The sequence below is a fragment of the Oryzias latipes genome, chromosome 7, assembly GCF_002234675.1.
Source record: "Oryzias latipes chromosome 7, ASM223467v1".
NCBI classification, from domain to species: Eukaryota; Metazoa; Chordata; class Actinopteri; order Beloniformes; family Adrianichthyidae; genus Oryzias; species Oryzias latipes.
Window position 1 is genome coordinate 4,363,785 of NC_019865.2, and position 24,036 is coordinate 4,387,820.

General features: G+C 39.2%; 1 protein-coding gene across 2 annotated transcripts in view; it reads right to left on the reverse strand.

The window, feature by feature from the left end:
• The window catches only part of LOC101158765 (laminin subunit beta-2), a 57,519-nt gene extending 44,694 nt beyond the window's left edge, over positions 1-12,825 (reverse strand). Inside the window, exons 1-2 of one of the 2 annotated variants that reach the window (XM_011476771.3) lie at positions 12,681-12,825; positions 734-792 (exon numbers count right to left, since the gene is read on the reverse strand). In XM_011476771.3, coding sequence (XP_011475073.1) covers positions 734-773 — 40 coding nt within the window. In that variant the 5' untranslated portion in view covers positions 774-792; positions 12,681-12,825. Of the gene's footprint in view, positions 1-733; positions 793-3,018; positions 3,145-12,680 lie in introns of those variants that run through there. The other variant, XM_011476772.3, reaches the window with a different exon arrangement.
• Between the last annotated feature and the right edge of the window lie 11,211 nt (positions 12,826-24,036).

A 24,036-nucleotide genomic window follows, 5' to 3' on the forward strand; every position in this document is an offset into this window, starting at 1 on the left:
ATCACGCACAATTGCGTATGATTTGCGTATAAAACACGTAAAATAGGTGGAAATGGCGTAATTCTCAACAGACCAAATATTTTGAACAGCTCAAAAACGAATTCCCGTAAAGACCCGTCGGCCAAAACCTTCGAAGGACATATGTGCGTATCGTTGAATGTCAAAACAATTATGAATTACGTACATCACACATGTACTGAAGACAGAAATTTCATACGTGGAAAATGTGCTAAATGTAAATAGTGGCTGTGAGACACAGCCTTAACATAAACCTTCAATGGAAAACAAAGAGCAGATAATTCTCATTTTCTTTCAAGCTCAGCTTGTTCTTGTTTTTTTTTATAAACTGATGCATGTGTTTACTGCCTTTCAACGTTTGGAGTTATAAATTGTTTTGGATAAAGGAAAAATTACAAAGATGAGCCAAAGGGAGATCTTTGAAAGAGTTAAACAGGTTTACAGATCACCTTTTCCCAATCCTTTCAAAACCAAGGTTTGCAAAAAGCACTTCACTTAAAATCTCCAGGATAAAATCTTCTCTAAAAAGGTTTTATGACTTGAATGACTCTTCCTGTGCCTCTGGTTGGTCTTCATCTTATTACAAGCAAATGCTGCTTTTTGAAGGAGTCAGAGCATTTGTACCATAGGAATCTAGCATATGATCCTTTGTGCCGTACTCTTGAAGAAGGAGCTGTTGCCGAGGCATAAAGTGTAGAGGAAAGGGTCCACTCACCAAATATGAGGAGGCTTAGCGTTGGGATCATGATGGTCATGGAACAGGAGACCACCAGGCTGCAATACAATTTCAGAGAGTTAGTTTATTCACAGCTGCTTCAGTCAGCCACTTGCTTTTAGAGCTGACTTCCCACCACAGCATGAGCCTAAAATCTCAAGAGTTTTCCCTTTTAGTCAAAAAAACAGTTTGTCATGAAAAAAAGCATAAAAAAGGAAAGTCTCAGGCAGCGGCTCTCCATCTTTGAAAATCCCTCTTGTTTCAAAAACAATGGATGCAGAGCTGACAATATAATTATGTGTACACTGGCAGGAGAGGAAACGCTGAGCAGAGTAAACTGAAACCTTTTAAAGACCCGTCCCAACCGAGGATTTGTTAGCCGTTTAAATAAATCCTAAATCCAGGAGAGGAGGTGCTTTGTTTCCCTACTAGATGACTTCAAGGCCTTCATTTTTGAAAGAAATTCTAAACTGTGCTCGCTAATCCAGGGGGCCACATGCATGAACAAAGCATGACTGCTGACCGTCCTGCTCGAGCTCCATGGGTGCACACTTCTTTTTTAAACAACCGGTTTCATCCCAAAAAAGGTTTTTTTTTATTTAGATCATTGGACAAAACAGATTGTTCTCGCTTTGGTTCATCAGTGAGCGTCCGGTCATCAAACAGCAGCACATCCCTGGTTTTTTTTGGAGGGCTAGAAGCTGTATGGAAGTGGGTGGAAGTTTTCTAATATTGACTTTTTACTGACAGAAAAAGCTCCAGGTTTTACCAACAATTCCATAAATAAATGCAGATTTAATGGTCAATTGGCTGCATCGTTATGTTTAAATATCTTTAAGTACACAAAAGCAAAAAACCTCACAACAAACTTTCTTACAGTAATTACAACTGTTCTAATTTGATTATTTCAGATTACCTTTTTTACAAAACAACAGCTTAAAGACCCACTAAGAATTTTGTTTTTAACATGTTCCTGTGGCATTTTTCTGATGATGGAGGACATGTATTAAAAATCTGAGCTTTAAACTGCATTTCTGATTTTTTTTAATTCAAATCGTGTTTCAGGTGATAACCCGTTTGAAAAAGAGCGTTTTTGTCACATAGAACATTTCGCCGGGCGAGCCAAAAGCTCTCTGCTCCGACCTCTCACCTATGGGGAGGGGAAAAAAGGGGGCGGGGTTGCTTTGCACCACAACTCAGAGGAGAATTTTTGATGAAGTCCTGCCGCTCTGCAGAAACTATGTCCTAGAACACGACACAGGTTTTTTGATTTTGGCTAGAAATTGCATAACCATAAACAAAATATATTACAAGATGATCAGAGTGGGTCTTTAAGTGACTAACAGATCACACTAGAGCACAGGTGTCAAACTCAAGGCCCGGGGCCAAATGTGGCCCGCCGTGTCACTTTATGTGGCCCGCGAAAGCATAAATGTTTTTAAAATATTTAAAAAAAAACATTTTGTTGTTGATTACATATTATTTATGTGTAGCTGCAGTTTTAATTATTCAGTGTTTGCAGGTCTTATGTGAGAATGCAGAGAAATGGTTGTCATCAAACCATCAGCTGGATGCAATTTTTTTTTTTTGTAAAATGTAACACATGTGATACGTGTTCTTTCTAGCTCAGTTTTTTGTTGTTTTTCTTTATTCACTTGGACAGTTTGATTGTGGGTTTTAATAAGCGGACAAAATCTAAAAGGATTCATGCTAAGGTAACAAGCAAACGTGTTTTCTATGCAACTGGAATTGTCACTTTAAAAAGTTATAAGAAATGAATGAATGAGTTATTTAACATTAAGGAGTGGTTACATCTATTTTTCATTGCATTTAGTTACATGTAAAAGTTATATCTGGCCCTTTGAGGACAGCTTTATGCTGATGTGGCCCTTGGTGAAAATGAGTCTGACACCCCTGCACTAGAGAGTCATACTGAGCATGCAAAAGGTGACACAATGTTCTGTTGTAGACTCTCAGATGACAGCTGGACTAAAGAAAAGTGTCAGAAGCTCTGCAGCTTTGAATTCCTCTCACTGCACAAACCAGGAAATATGAACCCTTTTTTTTTCTTTACCTGTGAGAGCTACAGGTGTTAGAAACATGTTTTTAAGTGTCATGACACTGACTAAAGCAAATCTGAACATGTATACATACACTCCATGGAAAGAAGCAGTCATGGAAAAAACAAACCTACTACAATCTGAAATTTAAAGCAGCAGAAATGGACTTAAAATAAGGTTTGAGTCAAATAAAGCTGAGTTTTAGAACGATGCAGTCGTACTCACTGAGTCCTGGGTCACAGAGTCCTGTATCTTAGTGGACGTGGGTCAGCTCTGGAGCCCAGCGTGTACATTTACGCGTGCATGCACATGTGTGGAGTGCATGTGTAAAACAAACTGGTAAGCATAACTGAGGGCAGTGGTAAAAAAACAGAGGGAACGCCAGCGGCCAATGGGAACACGGTTTGTACGGGACCCCCTTCGTTCCTCTCCTCCCTCTTTTCGGCCTCCCTCGCTCCCTCCAGCTCGTCGCTGGGGCACTGGGGGTGAATGGGCAGCCATTCTTATTCTAATTTCCTCTGTCACTCTGTGGGCCGCTGTCTGAAAGAGGAGGAACGGTCTCCAGGCTTTTGGAATGCACCACCCCTTTCTTCTGGACACTGAGGGGCGAGGAGGACCGAAGAGGCGCCAAAAGAGAGAAATGAGGAAGAGGAGGATAAAAAAAAGAGGAGAAATGTCATGATTAAAAAAAAAAGAAATACAAGGAGGAAGCCAAAGAGTGTTGTCAGCTTTTCAGGCTTAACTAGGTCGCTGCCCCCCACCCCATATGATCACAAACGTATCAAAGCTGGATCTGGTTCTGGTTGCTTCCATAGATCTTGTGTTTGCTCTTGTCATGTTTAAGCTTGCTGGGAACACAATAGTTGAGGTTTCCCTCCACCTGCCTCTGATCTGCTCCTGAAGGCTCCACTCCAACTCTGAAGAATCACAGCAAAACTTTTCTACGAAGAGCAGCAGGTTGACAAACCAGAGCTTCTAATTCTTAAAAAACTAACCACCAAAAAGACACTACACTAAAAATCTCTTTAATCAATCCGTTTCGACACAATGGTAGGGGTTGCATTACCAAAAGTCAGAGTAAATGTGTTTTATTTCAAATCTAATCAGATTTAACTACACCATAAAAAAAAAGAAATTTGTGAACATTTCTGTGAGACACAATGACTAAATTAAAAACAACTTAAATAATAGGTAGAGCTTTGGTGGAGGAAGATCTACCTCACTTCCTGGTATGCTGGGTTGTTCTGTCACTCTACACACCATTATCATCATTGTCCCTATGAACCAACAACTCAAACATCCTCCTTTATGTTCAGCCTGAGAGCTAACTTGTTTTCAGATTCTAGCAGTTCCCTCATGAGTTCTGCTCAACAGCCCAAAGGTCGTAAGCATCCAAAGCAAACACTTATTTTGGTGATGGATTCTAGCATCTGGACAGATTTCTTAAGGTTCTCTAATTCTTTGGAAGTTTGGTGAGACAACTGCAGTTTTTGCAGTTTTCTTTGTATTTATTATTCTATATTTCTTTCATTCTTTTTTAGTTTTTGTCCATTTTCTTGAACTATCTAACTTGCTTTTCCTGGTTTCTGTCACACGCGGCTTAACTTCTTTGAGATTAGCAAATATTTTTCATTCATAACATTCAAACCTGGTTTCTACTGCAAGAAGAAGGGAGAGATTTGTTTTCTTGCATTCAGGGCTACTTACAATCCGCTGCAGTAGAGCAGCACTGAGAAGAACCGAGCAGGTCTTCATGGATCTCCAAACTGGAGTCCTGAAGACCATGGTTCTTGCTCCTTCAGCCCCGCATTGAAGAAAATCTATTTTTTTTACTTTGCATACTAAATGTGTATTTTTTAGATGTATTGTGTTAGCTGTGCATGATCTGATGTACTTTAACCAGAAGCCTGATGGTTTGGTGTCCATTATGAGATTTAAAGAAGGGGGGGTGTTGCGTCTGGGGGCGTGGGTCATGTGCATGCATGTGTGTGATGAAGGCTAGACATCTTTTTAAAAAAAAAACTGCATTAGAGAACAAAGCCGCCTTCACATGCAGCTCACTGAGCTGACCTTTGACATCTACAAAAGTGGGGCATCGACAGGCCCAGTGTCACACAGGAAGCAGAGCGGAGGCCGCTGGACCCGCCGGTCCCGATCACAGCTGATGGGATCTCGATCACATTTGTGATCAAAAAAGCTTCTTGGACTGTTGTCTTTTAGTTTGTCCTGCTAAAATCAGAAACACGGACTCAAAGAGAACTGCAGCATTTAAAAAAAACTATTTGCAGGCAGGTTTTTCCACATTTTTTCCACATTTTCAAATTCCACAGACTATTAATTCTCTCATTTGTTCATAAGACTCTGAAAGTTCTTTCAGGTGCCAAAGGTCTCATAGTGCATTTGCTCTCATTTCTTGCAGACCTTCCTTTTCTAAATAACTTGTTGTAATTTAAATGTTTTCTTTTATTGAAGTTATCCTTTACAGCCCGCTGAGTTGACTTAATTTGTAAAGCTGGGCTTTTTCCATAAATTAAATGAAATAAGCTAGGGTCCCGACCTAACAAAGTTAGATTGGGAAGAAGCGTCTTCTTCTCTATCAGTGCTTTGGTTCAGGAAGCAGATTCCATCTATGAAAGCAGACGTTCCTTTCTGGGAAAGCTCACGGCTGACGCAGCAAATGCCGACCCATTCCTTTAGTTATGCTGCTGTGGGCTTAGACTGCAGGGCTTTGTCCTGGTCAGGAGCTGTACTCTGCTCTCATCATGTCCCATCTAGGCGCACAACCTCTGAAAAGTTTGGGGTCACACACAAACGCACAAAAATTTTATTTCATGACATGAAATACCATCACTCCTCTGTTGTCGGCTTTGCATTGGTTAACTTTCAAGTTTCAAATTGATTTTAAAATTCTACTTTTAGTTTTTGGAGCCTTGCATGGCCAAGTTCCGACGTCCATATCTGACCTTTTAACCCCATACTCGTTGGCCCGATCCTTGAGGCCTTCTAACCAAAATCTTTTAAACGTTCCAAAAACCCGCTTTAAGACTAGAGGAGATCTCTCATTTCAAGCCGTTGCTCCTCGTCTCCCATTGTCGCTCCTTTAAATTGACTCAGCTGAGTATTTTAAATCTCAGGTTAAAGATGTTTTTTTTCTTTTCAGGAGAGCTTTGAGTTGGTTTTAGTCCTTGCTTTACAACCTTTACTGTGTTTAGTTGTATTATTATTATTGTATTTTATTAACTCTCTGTGTTTTGATTGGATTTTATGCTCCTTTTGTAAAGCACTTTGTGGTTCTTTCTGGGAAAAGTGCTATTCAAATAAAGATATTCTATTCTATGAAGGTATTACGTCCACTTTAAAACTATTCAGGTTTTACATACAGATGTATCTCTATCATCCTCCATGTTTCACTGCTAATTCAAATGACTAAAATAAGATTATAATTAGAAAACCCTTTATTTTTTATGACAGTTGTTTGTAGTAACAAGAGAAATGTGAAGAACTATGGCCTTCTTTGGGCGGATACTGGGACCATTAGAATTGCTTGTTTATACAAATTGAACAGAATTTACCTGCTGTAAAGATTTCTTTTTTATGTCAGGTAGGAGAGTTCAAAGAACTCATTTAGTTTCTAATAACACCACTTCCAACCTCGTTAGAAATAACCTTGGTACCTGCATTTCCATGGAAGACTAAAAACGTCAAGGTGACTCTAAACTGTTTGAGGGTCATGTCTCTGTTTTTATTTTACTATGAGTTAAATGGAAATAAAAATGTGTTTTTTTTCTAAAGTGACAAACTTCAATTTCAAGTTCAGTCAAAGATCCAGGTTAAACACGCACACACCTCTACACGCACACAGACACACAATATCTGTCAGAAGATGAATGGAAATCAGCAAAAAGCTGAATGCCACCACTATAACTCCCACATAACAGATGGGCAAAGCAAAGCTATCTGAAGGCCCTAGCCCAAACAAACCAGACTCACTGATATTGTTCACCGTCACACTAAGCCTGGTTTGGTTTGTGTGTCTGAGAGTTCGCAGACCAAACATTCAGATCCCATCAGACCGAGCTGCCGCTGGGTCTGACAACGAACCTGGGCTCCTCTCACACAGAGATCGTGTCCTTGCTTCTGCAGCTGCTCACAAGTGCATTACTGGTCTTGATATTAGAATGAAAGGGGGGAAAAAAAACTTTTGAAGTGCTCTTGAGCCTGAGCTCTTCAACTGATGGACTTTTGGTGAAGCTTGGAAACAAAGAGTCGTTAGATCATTTTTAAAAAAATGTATGAAAAGATTTCTATAAAGCAGTGGATCTTTTACCGCCCGTATTTTTTTTCTGTTAAATTAACATAATGAGTAACATAAGTGTTCAACAGCGACTGCAGGTTACACTGAACTGTCTCTTCCTTTTATAGAAGAAAAGGAGGACTCTAAGAGTGTATTCAGACTGGACACATTTGGTTCACTTTAAGTGACCCAGAGTTTGTTTTCAGTCGATAATCCAGAACAAATTTTCAGTCTGAATACACCCAAGCGGACCCTGGTCCGGGTCCAGGAGCCGCTCTCTGACACATCTTTGAAGGTAGTCTCCGCTCGTTTCCAATTGGGCTTCGGTTCGCTCTGAGATTCCTCCGTCTGAAAACAATCCGTCCTCGGAGCGGAACATTTGTCCCAAAAGGGTCACCGTAGCCGACGTGAACAGAGTAGAAATGAAGGATCAGACGAGACGCGGACAAACGTAAAAGCAATGATTGTCGTCTTATCAAACAGAAAAAAGGGACCAGCTGGTTATTTGTTAGAATGTTTATTTAAACACCGCTGAATTAACACTTCTTACGTGCTTTACTGTGTCGCGTGATGTGACCACATCCAACAGGTGCTGCTGTGATGTCATCCTAAACGCTACCTTGTAGTTTCCCTTACAGTTTTCTTTTAAAAACAATGTCATAACACCACAACGATGAGACACAGCAACTCACTGAAATGTGGTCATAATGCATATCTTATAATATGAATATGCAGTTTGAAAGAGCACTGCAGTGGGGGGGAGGGGGGGGTTATGTTCTAAATTGTCTGCACTTTCCTAAATCTGTATTTTAACCCCATTTTTATGCAAAATACTAATAAAAAGATGTGGTGTAAAAAGCCTGTTAAATTAAAGTCTCATTAGTTGTCACACACCTAGGTGTGTGGAATTTGTTTTTGAGCTGCAGACACAACCATTTGGTGGTTTTAGCCCCCAAATCCAACACCTTAATGCTAAATGTCAAGCTGGGAGGCATTGGATCCCATTTTTGACACGACTCAGCCCAGATTTGAACTTTCAACCTTCCAGTCTCAGGGCAGACACTCCACCACAAGGCCACTGAGTTGTAAATTGAACTGTAACAATTCAAGAGCAGTGTTTGGAGCACATAGGGTTTTTTTTTTCACAACAGGGGGAAAAAGGAAATAAAACACAGAAATGTCACTTCCACAGTCAATCCTCCCAGGCAATGTGGGTGGGGTTGATTATTGCCCAAGTAATCAATGGCCATCTAGCCTGGTATTTAAACCTCTGACCAACGGATTCACAAAAAGTCTATTTAAACCGATGGGCAACTCCTACACTATCAATCACATCACTTCACCCTTTATCCTCGGGGAAAAAGCTGCTTCACATCCACAATCCTAAGGAACAGAACACAGAATAGCACCAAAGTTTGAAAATGAAAACCTGATGTCTTTATCTCAATCAGTTCACCTTTGATGTTTCAGGAAAAAAGGGAGAAGAAGAAGAGAGGCCGACCACCCAAAGACAACCTGTCCAGATAAAAGGATTTGATTTAACCACAGTGCCGACAAGGAAAAGACTTCCCAACAGACGTCTTCCTAATCCTCCACACACACCAGCAGATCATCGTCCCTGGAGCCTGAGGAAATCCCATAATGCCGCTGGGACAGTGACTTTATTTCTGCTGCAGAAAATGAAGGATTAAAGAACAAGAAAATGTTCCATTAAAGGAATGCAGCATCTCTCTGTGGGAGGCACACAGCTGACTCTCACTGCCATCGGCCCAGAAAGTTTGGAAACAAATTTACTGCCATTCCTCCACCGTTTCCAGTTTCACAACTCACTCGCAGACAGCCGCCTCTGAATTATGCCCTCTAATACAAACTGAAACGACTCAGAGCATCGGATCAAGGCCCAATTAGCTGCTCTGTCTGAGATTTGAGCTGATTCATCCCAGATTAATCAGCGGGACACACCTGCGCACAGCTGGAAAAGGGTGCTGCAACAACATGAACAAACAGTAGCCGCCGACGAGGCAATAAAGTGACTTCATTCAGAGAACCGCGTTCGTGTTTGGACTGGAAAGGCAGAGAGCCCAGAGCTGAGAGGTGGCGCTAAATCTTTACTCGTGTGGATAAGGTCAGAGGTCAAGCATCCAGAGCTGCAGCTAAAGCCACAGTCTGGTTTAAAGATCTACAGGTACAGTTTGATCTCAGTTTAAAAACTAAGATCTATAAATCCGCATTCCTGCCATAGATCTATAGGGGTGTGACTCCTAAAGAAGAGAACATTCCTGTTTTTTCTTAAAGTACTTCCCTCTATAGTTTAATATTAATATTTGTCTTTCAGGATTCAAAGCTTCAGTTTTTTCCTCGTCTTATTTTGAAGGAGCTCGGTCTTTGCTGAGTTTTAGATTGCCCTCTTTGATTGCTTTGCACCTGTGTTTGATTGATTTTTGTTTCTTCAGTGTTTATAGCATGCTTGTTTGTAAAAAAATTAATTGAGTGACGCCGTTTCTGAAAATGAATTTCTCTTGATTGAACTCTAGGAGTCAGTTTTGGCTCTTTTACTGTAGCTGACCCAACATGTTGCACATGGACCATGACATTTTTTGAGAAAAACACGCAGAATAACCTTTACACCTGTGTCATAATTCAGGTTCGTGCAGGTTTCTTTGAGCAAAGAGTTTACAAAACTATGAAATTGTGTCTGAACAGAGGCTCGGTCTTTCAGTATTTATTCAACTGTGCAGTAGCCATAGGTGCTAAATATTTTCAAAATTCTCCAGACAAACAGAAAATTGTGTAAACTTGATCTGTCCTAGTCCAAGTTTCCCCCCATTGACTCACAAAGAGATGCTGCAGCAAAAAGACCATGCAGCCTGTGCAGAGTCAAAAGCATCCAAGAAAAAGCAGACGTGGGAGAAAATGTGACACAAAATGTGACATAAATTACCGAGGGACATAAACTAATGAGCAGTAGAGTGACTAATAGTCTCAGGTTTAGGCCTGGACAATAAATCCCAAATTTATCGTTATCACTATAACAAGCTGTGCAATATGCATATAGCAAAAGACGGCAAAATTTGCAATAAATGCTTACTTTAAATGTGCCAAAACAATCTTACGGCAGCTTGAAGTATTTAACGAATCAAATAAATACATTTATCCATTTGGCCAATCAGATGGATGCCTTTACGTTGTTGCAATGAAATGAAATGATGTTTTTGGTTGTTTGCTATTTGTTCATATATCGCAAGTTATATAGTCATCGCAATATTAATCACTAATATCGCACGTTTTCCTCATATGGTGCAGCTCTAATCAGGTTCGTGTTTTCGATGTTTTGATGTGGCATTTTTCTGGTCATGGAGGACGTATATAAAGAAAATTAGGCTCAAAATGGCATTTCTGAGTATTTCTTAATTCAAACTGTGGTGAATCCGGGGCAGACGAAAAACTGAAGTTTGAAAAAAAAAGCGTAAATGCGATGTAGAAAACACGCTGGGCGGGCCACAAGCTCCCTGCTCTGAGCTCTCAGCAAGATAGAGGGGAAAGGGGCGCGGGGTTGCTCTACATCAACAGTCCCATCCAAAACAATAAACAACTGCAAAATGACAGGTTTTTGGCTAAAAACATCATAATCATGGCTAAAAGACTACCCAGAACGCTTTGACATTCTATCAAAAGATGATCCGAGTGAGACTTTAAAGCTCAGGGATGCACTGCTATGTTCATTCTGACCCCCCTGACTCTCCAGGCTGTACTAATATGAGCGTGGACGCTTGACCTGATCCAGAACCTCCAAACACACAACAAACTCAACCAAACTCCACGTCATCAAAGCAAAGCACCAGGTTGAGAATATTGTGACTCACACCTTAATAGGTTTGTAAGTCATTCTGTTTCAGATCTGTATGGGATCACTGATATTTTACTTTAAGTCAGAGCTCGACTAAAGAGTTCAGGAAAGCAGCGACTGAGATGCTCATCAGAACCCTCTCACATCCTATTGGGAGGAAAGACTATTGTTAAGAATATTGACACCTAAAACATGCCGTGATGCTTTCGGGGTCCACTCACAGCACAGCAGCTGGGCCGTTCCAGAGTGCATTTGACCCAAAAGAGCAACTCATACAGTAGATGCGACTGATCTGGCGCCGTCAATGGCACTAGCCACTGCCCCCACCTCACATAGTATAAGTAAGCCCCGCCCCCTGGACTCCAGAATGGCACAGTGGTGTTGCAAGTGAGCCACGACGCCTTTTGCAGCCAATAAAAGAAAACCACGCCCCCTATTATATCAGCTGTTTTTGTTAGCCCTGCCGGGGATGAGGGCATTGATGATAAAATAATAATGAAAATAATAATATGGGCGGAGCCATGGTTGGCACGGAAACGCCCAGCTGGTGTACCGTAAACAGGCCTTAATTTTAATTATTTAGAATTTCTGACACCAAACAGAGTTCAATAAAACAAGAAAACTAAGTTCAAATGAAACCAATAGCAATGCATAATGTTAGCATTTCTTCCTATCTTAAGTTAATGTCAAAGTTCTGATCTGTTTTCATTCTGAACGTTGCTGAAGAATCAGAGTTTACCTGGAAGAGTTTGCTTGTTTGGTCCACACAAGAGTTTAGATCTGCTGTAAATGGAGTGTGTCAGTATTTATCTTTTAAAGCGTAAAGTTTGGCAACTGCCAATTAACATTAATCTTTCTAAAGTCAGCATTCATTAGTTGTTTCAGTTAAACCCCTTTTTTTAATTTTCATTGTGTTCTCCATTTAGAGACAACTGTTTTACAGTATTTATTTGTTGTTTATTGTTTTGTTTCTAGGACTGAAACCAATTAATTAAAAAAATTACTACATTATTTGAGTTTAGCAAAAGACCCAACAGTGCTTTTTATGTAAATAGCTGAGACCAGAACTGCCTGCTGCATCCTAAAGATCTTTTTTAATAATAACATTTTACTAGAAACTCGTGAGCTTTTGAGAAGCAATTATTAAATTAAAATGTACTTTTTTTCCAATTTGTGGGAGGATATCCATTTCCAAAAGTTAAAATAAATGCCCATAGATCCTCCAGGAGTGTAGTTTTTGTCCTGTCAGACATAGCAGTGCAAAAAAAACAAAAGCAAAATAATGTTTTAACTTGAATGTCTGCTGTACAGACAGACATCAGACAGTTGTGATTTTAGTGGGATCACTTCGAGTTAGAAAAGGTATCTCAGCGTTTCCTGAGGAGGCTCTTCTTGAAAATAATGCCTTTAAAGCCCATTTGCAGAGGAAACTGCGCAGTTGGCTCTCAGTTGTGCGTGTCTTACAGTTTGTGTGACTTCAGGGCAAACTCAGCGCTCACACTCATCCATGAGCTGCAAGTCTGTTAAATATTAATCAGAACAAAATGAAAAAAGATAAGGTGACGTTCAGCTCCAAAAAGAAGAAACACTGAGATTTCAGGAACTGCTCTGGGTTTTGAACCAACAACTCCAAGGAAACTGAAAGTTCCGAGGCGATAAAAACTGGCAGATTTCCCCGCAGAGTCCCGCCTCCCCGCAGACTCCCTGACTTCAGTGCGTTTAGGCTTTAATGGAAACATTTCTCACCTGCTCGGGAGGGAGGGGGGCTTGGCGCTCCTCTGCTTTGGTCACGCAAGCGCACGCGCGTGGACTGCCGGTGTCTCTCGCTGTCCTCCTGTGTGCGGGGCCCGTCCCGCAGCAGCTGCGCGCAAACTGAGCTCCCTCCGTCCGTCCACACAGGGAAGGACCGGACTGCGCCCCTCCCGGAGGAGGAGCAGGTGGAGCCGCAGGCTCCTCCCACAGATCACCTGAACACTTCGTCTCCTGAGCTCCTCATTAGAAACTTCACTGTTTGCTCCAGATTCTTTCTTTAACAGTTTGTTTTTAGATGTGGATAATAACCGCACTTGTTGTGTTTGCATGACTTACAGTGAAACTTTCATTAAGTTCAGCCTAAAAGCTTTTCTACCATAAAGTTCTGTAGTTTCTGCTTCCTGAAACTGCTATTTTTACACATTAATTTAACAATAATTCAAAACAAAAACTTGCCATTTCCAGCATTTTTTTTACCTAACATTGGAAAAACAAAAGCTTATTAAAGTTTTTTTTTGTTCGGCCTATAGAGACACTGAGGAAAAGACAAGAGGCACAGCTGGAGATGACAGAGATGAAAATGCTGGTTCTCTTTCAGATGGATCAGTAGTGAGGACATCAGAGGAAGAGAACATGTTAGAGGTTTTTGAGATAAAGTCAGAGAGATGGTGCGGACTTGTCCAGAAGAGAGATGGTGAATCTATTGGTCGAAGGATGCTGAGTCTAGAGCTGCCAGGCAAGAGGTCCAGAGAAAAACCAAAAAGGATGTTTATGGAGGCAGTTAACAAAGACATGAAGGTAGCTGGTGTTAGAGGAGAGGATGCAGGAGACAGGGTTAGACGGAGGAAGCTGATTCAATCCCTAGAAAACGCCATTGTCAATTTGATTACATTATTTTTAAATAAATCAGAATTTTCCATTTTTTTTCTCCGTCATTGTTAACTTTTTCAAATGTGTTTGTGTATTAATGCAAATTATGACACTTTTTAAAGCCCTGCTTTTAGGAAAATTGTGTTCTTTAAATCTTTTTAACATGTTCATGTTGGATTTTTCTGATGTTGGAGAACATATAAAAAGAAAATTGAGCTTAAACCACATCTCTGAGTATTTTTTTCACGTCCTTTCTCTTGCACGCAAATAGATCCATGAGCGTCTTTGTTTTCCTCGTCTGAGCTGGAATCTGGATCCAAACTACGGCTGGATAGCTCCAATGTTGGTCGCTATTTTTGTCGCCATTGGTTACACTGTAGCCCATATCAAACTCCATGTTGTAAACGACAGTCCATTATGGAGTTAAAGTGATAAAATTGTAAAGAAAAAGGGAAAAAAATGTGTAGAAATGTTCCTGTGGAGACATTTATCCATTTTTTTTCAGCATTTAGGCTTTCTCTAAGTGGTATCAACATGTTTTTTAATCTTCAGAGGAACGTAAGCTTTGGTTTAAATGGAAATTAAAAAAAAGCATATTTCCAAACAACCTTCACTACAGGAAACCATTATTGTTGCAGGTCACCTCTATGTTGCCTCAAAACAAACGTTCTGGTTCGTCTTTCTTCACATTTGTACCTCTGAAGGGAGTTTTCCTCTCCGCAGTTGCTTCATCACATCAACATTTATTTAATGTTATCTAAAATCACTTATTTGGGCCAAATACCATTAAGATCATTTTTGGGGTGATTTTGTCAGCACTTTTTTAGTTCTTCAGTAACTGCATATAAATCCTGGTTCTTTTAGTTTTCCTTGGTTTGAAGTTTTTCCTCACGATTTAATTTAAAATTATTTTTTTAGTTATTTCAAGCAATCAAAGCAAATATAAAGTACAAACAATACGATAAACATTCAAACAGAAATGTTTCAACTTAGGATAAGGATGTTCTTTGATCAGTGCAATCAGTTGGCTGCTTTATCAAAATGTCATGTAAATGTCAGTGCTGCAAATTAAACGCTGTCATTTTGTGTTTCTGAGAATAGATTTCTTTTTTAATATTGACTGACCTGCACTCTCTCTCTATTTGTTTGTCCTTCTTCCCATCAACAGCTCAAATAAAAACACAAAACTGATCCCATGTTTGTTTGCACGTCTTTTCGCACATTTTCATCCCTGGATCTGAAGTGGCTCAAAGGTTACTGAAAAGTTCTGCTCATTTCCTGAGTTTTTTGTTCAATTTGCCATATTGAGCAGCATTTTAAAGGACAAAAAATGGATGTTAAAGTCTGCCGCCTCGTCTGCCTTCATGAGAGGAAGATGACTCAACTCATCACTGACAGGATTTTTACTCTTGGATTTATGGATGGATGATGACAGCTTCTTTCATTAAGCTCATTAAGTGGTGCCAGTCGGGTCAACTATCACATGTCCCCAATCAGGAGCCGCCCCACACAAGGACAACCTTCTGTCATGACCACGCTATATATTTGTGTGTTTATGCAAGTTGGTGTTTGCACATTTCTTGTCCCTTATTTGAACTCATAATTCACGTAAGAGAACATGGAGAAACTGTGAGCACTTCTGACTTGTTTATTTTGGAAAACTGAAACAATTTTAGTCCCAGAAGTGTATTTAAATCATAGAACATCAGCTTTTTACACCCTATTAAAATAAGCAGCAACATCTATATTCTATACAGCGACTGAAAACAGAGCTGAGATAATCACAGGCGTCAGGACTGGAGCGTGCCGGTGGGGTTCTGAGTTTGGGTGGTTGTTCAGAGAGAGGGCCAGGAATGGATGGAATCCATCATTATCATCAGCTCTGTGCTGCAGCCTTCTCTGAAACTGTAGCTCAGATGAAAGGTGGGGGAATTACAAAGCGGTGTGTCTATAGGAGCAGCTCCAAGTGAGTGCTCAAGCGTCAGGAAAGAAAGACATGAGTAGAAAGACCCACCTTCATTTTCAGCAAAAGAAACGAGTCTCCTGAATTCTGCTGCGGTCAAAGTGCATCTACATAGATTAAAACAGGGAGGGCCTGGGGGCCTTATGCAGACGTTATTGACAATCCTTTTCCGTGTTACAAAACAATTTCTGCAACTTTAGTATAAACGATATACGCGACCTAGAAACCACTCTAATGAACAAATCTTTTTCTTTATACACAAAATACCCACTTCCACCTAAAATGAAAGAAACACATTTTACAATAATATCTAAAATGTACCCTGTTGGAGATTTTATTACATAAAAAATTCAAATTTCAATTGGAACCATGCATACTTTGCTTATCTGAAACGTTAGAACATCTCCTTTACAGTTGCAACCAGATAAAAATATTTTAGACTGATATTCATAACTGGTTTTCCCTCAAAGTTTTAAATATTCCCTTTTTTTCTTTACTTGATGTTCTTTTCTTTAGGGAAAATCTGGACCCGGGAATTTTTGACGTCATCAATGTGGTTATTATTTTATGCAAACATTTCATTCATTTATGTAAATGGAAAAATACATGCCCTTTGTTTAGTTTTTTTAAAATTATTTTTCTGATTATTATAAGTGTCTTAAAAACATTCCAAACAAAAAAAAGAAAACTACAGCAGTTTATTAAAATACATCAAAAGTATTGTTATTTTGAATTCTTTTTTGCCTTGCCTTTGCCTATCTTTAAATTTTCTTTTGTTTTTTCTGTATGTGCATTTATAACATCTGTTCACCTTAACTTGGTTTGTATATGAGTATTTAAAAAAAAAATGCCCCAAACAGCACCTATTACTATAATTGTTGTTTGGTCTTATATTTGTGTTTGATATTAGCAATTGTTTCTTTATTGTGCAACTGAATGTGAATTAGTGTAAATTGAAAAATGGGCAATAAAGTTTATTGGAAAAAAAATCATTTTTTCGTGTTTTATTTTCTATGTAACTCGGTGTCTACATATACGACAATTACATTGACCTTTGTTTAGGTGCATGAAGTTATTCTGCATTTTATGTGGTGTCTGACGATTTGTTGTTTTCTGAGTCAAACGCTCATTTTTCCGGTCATTCCGACTCCACATGAAGGCAGCATTTGTCTAAGCTCCCTTTGTGGCCCAGGAGTAAAAAAAAACGGCCCAAAACTGGATTAGAACAGTTTTGTAAAAATAAAGTCCAGAAAGCGAAACTCTAGAGTTTTAAAACGACTTCTTGCTTCCATTAAACATCACGTGAGAGATTTCAGAAAATGTGGAGAGCTGCCTCCATCATCAAGGACCCCACCGACCCGCAACGAGGTCTGTTCACTCTCCTCCCCTCGGGACGGAGGTACAGGTGTGTGAAGTGCAGGACCACCAGACTCAGGAACAACAAACTGCACCTTGCACACACCCTTGCACATCCTCATTGTTCGCTATTGTTTATTATCACTGTTCTTGCACATTTAGAATTTGCACGACATCTTGTGTTTTTTGTGTGTATGTTTTGTGTGAATTTTCAGTTTCCTGTATACTTTTTTGGTATTCGTAGCAGACAGCAAAGTAAGAATTTCATTGTGCAGGGAAACCCGTTTCTAACTGTGCATCTTGAATCTTGCAGCTCTTTGGTCTTGGCCATATTGCAGTTTGGAGTGTGACTGTTTGAAGTTTTGGACAGGTGTCTTTTATATAGAGAGCAGGTGCCAGTAATACAGGTAACGAGTGGAGGATAGAGGATCCTCTTACAGAGGAGGCTACAGGTCTGTGAGAGCCAGAAATCCTGCTCATTTGTAAATGACCAAATACTTATTTTCCACCATTATTTGCAAATAAATTCTTCAAAAATCAGACAAAGTGATTTTCTGTATTTATTTTCTCATTTCCTCTCTCATATTTGAGGTTTACCTATGATGAAAATTACAGGGCTCTCTCATCTTCTTAAGTAGGAGAACTTTCACAATTGATGGCTGACTGAATACTTTTTTTCCCACTGTATATATAGAATGGATAACAATCGTCCTGTAAAATCCCTCCTCTATGGTGAACTTGACGATGGTATTCGTCCTGTTGGTCGACCGAAACTAAGATATAAGGACACTTGTAAAAGTATTCTGAAGTCAGGAGGAGTTTTAGATCAATGGAAGGAGTTGGTTGCCGACCGACCGCTCTGGAGAAGAACCATCGTAAATGTTTGTGAAGCCGTGAATGCAAACCGAATTGCAAGCTATAACCGAAGAAAGGAGCACCGAGCACGAAAGAAAGCCTTGAATGGAATTTGAACTTGATAGAATTTGTCTTTATTATTTATGCTTTAAAGTGTTTTACCCGTATCGGGTTTAGGCGTATTATTATTAAATGTGTAGAGTTTTTTTTTCTAAAGTTAATTAAAAAACAGTTTTGCTAGGTTTTAGATTCAGATATATTGTTTAATGAAATACACGAGATCAGTTATTTGCAATAGCAATCAGCTATTGCATTGTGTAACTGATTTCATGTTTTGTACAATTAGTGACTTCCGTTGAGACAACTGTGTTGTAATATTGGGCTTTATCAATAAAACTGAAATTAAGCAAATCTAAAAATTAAAGAGTCCCACACCTATCATCTTCTGATCTATTTTAAAAACATTCCCAGTGGGGTTTTTTAACGCCAATTGTTGTTTTTAATCAAAACCAAAAAATCTGTGCTATTTTATAGAACATTCTAGGGCAGAACAGCAGGAGTTCATTAGAATCAGAATCAGAATCACTTTATTTGCCAAGTACAGCGCATGTACAGGGAATTTGTCTTCAGTAACTTGTGCTCTCGTGCAAACTGGCAAGGTATAGAAAGTGTGAGGGGTAAGACAAACAAAAGGATAAATAATAAAAGAAGCTAGATATAAGGTAGCTGTATGAATAAATAAACATAACTAAATAAAGAAATAAAATAAAATAAAAAAGTCAAAAATGCAGCAGCAAAGGTTCCAGTTTGACAGTTTCTGTGGATGTTCAGTGTCCTTGAGTGGTCCGGAGTCAGGAGTTCGTCAGAGTGACAGCTCGGGGGAAGTAGCTGTCTTTGTGGCGAGTGGTTTTGGTGTGCATTGTCCTAAAGTGCCGCCCTGACGGGAGGAGCCTGAAAAGGCAGTGACCAGGATGCGAGGGGTCTTTTATGATCCTGCAAGCCGGCTTCTTGGCTCTGGATCGACACAGATCCTGAATGGGGGGAAGGCTGGAACCAATAATCCTCTCAAGCAGATGTAATGATTCTGATTAGAAATTCACCTCCAAGTTGTGAGCAGGACTGTTGGCATGGAGCAACCCGCCCTCTCTTCCTCTCCCTTTTTGCTGAGAGCTCGAAGCAGAGAACTTGGCATGTTTTCTACGTCACAAATATGATCTTTTTTCAACAGCGTTTTTTTCATCTGCACCTGATTCACAATGATTTGAATCAAGAAATATTCAGAAACTGAGTTTTGAGCTGAATTTTCTAAATCTATGTCCTCCATCATCAGAAAAGCACATGCTAAAAACACCAAAAAAACAATTTTCATGAGAGTGGGTGCTTAAAGGGCTTACAAGTAGAGCATTCAGTTTCTCTACAGCAGCTTGTGTCATCATTTTTGTTATGTTGTGTTTTCATTTCTAAGGGGAAGTAGGCTATTAACCATCCGCCTCCACATTTTTTATTTAATAGCAAATAAAATTGGACAAAATTCTTTAAAATCTTAACACTGAGCTCTGAGTTTCATGAGTTTCTTTCACTCTTTGATTGACGTTAATGACTGTCAGACATGGAAAAGCAAGGAGCTCCTTGGTTCCTCCCTCATATTTTCACGCTTAAACCACAGTCACGTTAGATAATTACAGTTCACTGAGTCTAGACACGCTCAGCTTGAACTCCCCACGCTGCATGTTAATTACAAATGGAAAATATGTTCACATATATATACAGTATATAGTTTATTCTAAATGATGCTTTTGGTAAATTCGCCCTGAAACTACGACAATAAAACCGGCATTCATTCTGGTTTGTTTTCTTTAAAAGCAGTTTATTATGAATCAATCCCTTGAGTTCTGAATTCAGAGTTTTTAATGTGATAGATGTATTTCTAAATAGCACTGCTACAGTTCCATGAACCTATGGTGAATTGATAAAAATAATGGTGGTCCCGGTGAAATGTCAAGGTTTGATCATTTCAGTTTTTTTTTCTTTAATGGAAATTCTTTTTCTGGAAGCAACTTCTATCTGACATGACTTACATGTAAGAGCTTCCTAACTCTGTCTTATGAAAAAAAGAGGCTCAAGCCTGTAATGAAATATTTTTTGTGTGAATTAGATTCTTAATACGACAGAGTTTTTATGACCTTAAAGTCCTAGATTTACGAGAAATAAAAGTCATAATTGTTAAATTCTGAGAATAAAGTTGTTAATGTGCTACTTTAAAACACGTAAATGTACGAGTCAAAACTTTACGAGAAAGTCATGAATGAAAAAACACCAAAGTTGTCCGTTTATGGGACAGATAAAAGATGCGGAGCGCTTTGTGAAGCTAAATTTCCAGTTAAGTTTCAACAACAAATACATTCTGAACCTTTTGGCAACTCAAGATCATTTTATTAGTTTAGGCGGCGTCCCAAGGTTCCGTGTCGGTAAAGTGGAGTTTCCTACGTAAAATAAAGAGCTCAGATACAGGTTTTGGTGTAGAGGACCGCTACTTTATTCTGCCCTTTTCATTCACATAACCAGAAGTCCATTTGTCACCTTATGTCATGAACCTGTCATGCGCATAAGAAACACCAAAGCGGAAGGAAAACAGTTGAAACGTCCCGTTACAACTTTCAACAACAAATGCAGCCTTAAAGAATTTAAAAAGTATGTCGAGTTATTCCTGCTGCTCTGATTCATTTAATAAAGAACACTGTATTAACTTCTCATAGAACAATGATCTCATTACCAAAATTACAGATACATGGATGTAATTTCTTAGATCTCAAACTAAATAATTTTTGAACAACTGAATTATAAAAGAAAGAATTTATCATCATGTCCATGATCGAGCTTCTTTTAGATCATTTTCTTATTCCAACAGCCAATCTCTGTTAGTGAAAGCACACTCAAAGTATATTAGATGGCCTGTTCTGCCCGAAATAAAAGCTAATTTCAAAATAATTAATAAATATGATCCTGTCTCTGATTTTCTTCAAAGCAGATTTAAATTTGATGTGGAATCTTGCACTTTTTGTAACTCAAATGGGGAAACGCTGGAACATTTGTTTTTTTCATGCAATTACTCTAAGGATTTCTGGACTCACATAAGGAATTGGATTAATTTAAAACTGAACATTCCCCCTTTTGGTATTTTTGATGTGCTTCTGTTTATGGAAAATATAGATGATTCTTTCTCAAATATCATTAAATCATTTTACTTTTAGGAAACTACAATCTAAATCCAATCTAACGAATTTAAATTATATTATTCCTCACTGAAAAGATTACAATCCTCAGTAGGTGTTAAAGTAATATCTAAACAAATTTCCCTGTGGCTGTTATTCTAGTTTCTGTCCTGTGCTATCATTTGGCCCCTGTTTGTGTTTTTTTTTTTTGATCTAACACTGTATGTTGATGACATCTGAGAGTATTATGTACCCCCCCCCCCCCCCCCCCCTAGTGAGTGTGTATTTCCTAGTGTGTTCATCCTCTGCTGGAGTTTTTATTTTGTCTTTGAAAAGTTCAATAAAAAAATAAAAATTAATAATAAAAAACATTCAACAACAAAGATGAATGAAATATCAAAGGGGAATGAAAATGTCACATACGTCCCCTCCTCCAAATGAGACGTCTTGTTTTACACAAAACAACAAAGGAATAATTAGCATAATAACGTTGAAAATGCCGAAAACTGGGCCTCTTCATATGGAAGCATCACACAGACTATGAGATCCTCTTGACTGTGTCCGAATTCCCACCCTAACCACTGAAAAATGATATAGTGCGGGACTATATAGTCCCCTGGTTTTTAAAAGCAATTCGGAGACCATGCCCACTACATTATTACTTTTTTTTTTAAACTTGAATATGATGTCGTAGTTGAAATGAGCGTTTTGTGAATCCACTGTGTTCTGAAAATGAAAACGTTGGTTTATTTAAAAACAAAAAAAAACGCAATACATTGTGGTCTATATTTGCGAATCTTGTGAGCATCGATGCACACTGGTTTTTCGCAGAGACTTCAGGGAAACTTCTAGGGCACTAGATTTTGGAATTGTTCACTCGGACAGCCCTACAAAATGTACATTAGAAGAAGCATAAAAACACTCACTTTCTGATGGTGTTCTGTTAAAATCAAACTGCAGATGTTGTCTCACCAGTTTGTGTCATTTTACCTACATAAACTTTTCTCTAAACTCCTCTGGTTAACCTTCAAACGGTGCGTGAAGACCAACAACTTCCTTTCTTTGAGCCGAGTTGAATCTTTTTCTCTCACTTTTTTTGGAACAGATTTTCTTCACACTTGTTTTAGTTCATCATCGCAGGTGCCACCCATTCTTCATCGTGCCTTAAATCCACCAAGATCTTTCTGTCATCTTTTTATTTCTCTGAGTCTGGTTTCAGTTCAGTTCATTTTTTAATACTTCACTTTTTAATGTTTGTTTTAGATAATTTAGGTAATTTGTGAAGCATATGGATTATCCATCAACCGTAAAAACTCAACGCTCATTCCCTCGGGTGAAATGACAATCTCGTAATGACTTCTGCCTCTGATTCTCTGTAATTGTATTTATTTTTTTTGGATCATTTCCTCCCACAAATATGCAAAGTGGACTAGTCCACTGCATGCATCATAAATGCTTTTAATTTAAAGTTTAGTGTGAATGTCAACGCTGTCAATGATCCAAAAGTGAAAAAACACTCAAATGGTCCAGTGGGTGAATGGCACTAAACAGTTTATGCAGGAAGATCTCAGCAGGTTTCTACATTTTACATATTTCTGTCAAGAACAGTGGAGCTAAATTTCTGTTTAACAAAACTATGTGAAAAATCCCAAAACAGAATTTCTCAAGAGGCTTTTCAAGTCAAATCTTCCTGACAGCATTCAAAGGACTGTTAGTGCCTCAGTGACGGACATTACGTTTGCCTGAAAATTGCTTCTTCTGACTACCATGGAAAAATAAGACAAAATCAATGGTTTGATTCCCTGATGTCCTCTAAGGGGGTTTTTAGACTGTACATATTCCCGGGACCAGGAACCGCTCGCTGACCCATCTTTTGAGGTGGTCTCAGTTCATTTCCAATCAGACTGAGCTTCGGTTCGCTCTGAGATTCCTCACTCTGAATAGGCTCTGTGCTCGGAGAAGAACAACTGTAACAAAATGGTCACCGTAGCTGGGCATTATGGAATGGAATGCAGCAACCATGACAATGAGACACAGCAACTCACTGAAATGTGGTCGGATGAATGCAGACTCCTTAGAACAACGCGTCTTGTGATAAACATTGCTTCTCACACTGTTTTCCTGACAATCTAGACGTCATAAACATTCATCAGTGTACCTTTAGCCATCGTCTCCTCAGTAAGCGCCTTGCAGCATGACTCTGCCGCACCAAAGTAAAAAGTGTTGAACCTGATATTGGTACAGACAGTTCAAAATTGGTCAGCGAAAAATAATGCTTGAATCAGTGAACTATCCCGACAAGGATTGCAAAGCGCAGGACTTTTATAATTTCTGCCTCTCGTTGCTTAGCCCCGCCCTCGTCCAATGTAGTTTTGTTTACAAGCCTTGGTTCAAAGCAGGAAAGTCCCTTGATGGCAGTCTGAATATAGACCAAACGGAGGGTTTGGAACTTGATTTGGACCAAATTGAGCAGATTGGTCCAGACGGAAGGATTTTTCCAGTCTGAATACATCCTAAGCCTTAGTCACAACTCCCCTTAGAGGTGGATACATCTGCAGGTGAAAGACGGACAAACCTGTACAGGGCATGCAGGGGGTCTGTCCAAAACATCAAGATTGTAGACCCCTCTGTAAACCTGTAGGGCACAAAAGTTCATGCACATTTTGTCATGGTTTTAGGTTTTTCTGCTTTTGTGTTCAAGTTGTTTTTGGTTCTGTGATGTTTTGAGTTAACTTCCTGTTTTACTTTGTAGTGTTTCCTGGTTTGTTGTAGTTTTGAGTTTTACTTTGGTCCCCATCCTTCCTGAGTGTTTCCACCTGTGTCTCGTTTGTCTGTATGTATTTAAGTCTTGTCATTCCCTTCCTCCTGTGCTGGTCCATAGTATGTAAGTCTGCTCTCCCTGTTTCGAGTGTTTAGTGTTTTAAGTTTCTAGCCTGCCGTATGCAGTGGTTTTGGTTTTGTGTCTTTAGTTTTGTTTATTAAAGCCCCCGTTCCCCTGCAACCTCCTGCCTCCTCTCCTTCTCTGCACCTGGGTACTCCCTCATCCGCTCCCCGTGACACATTTATATCTACTGGCATGCAGCTCACACAGAAC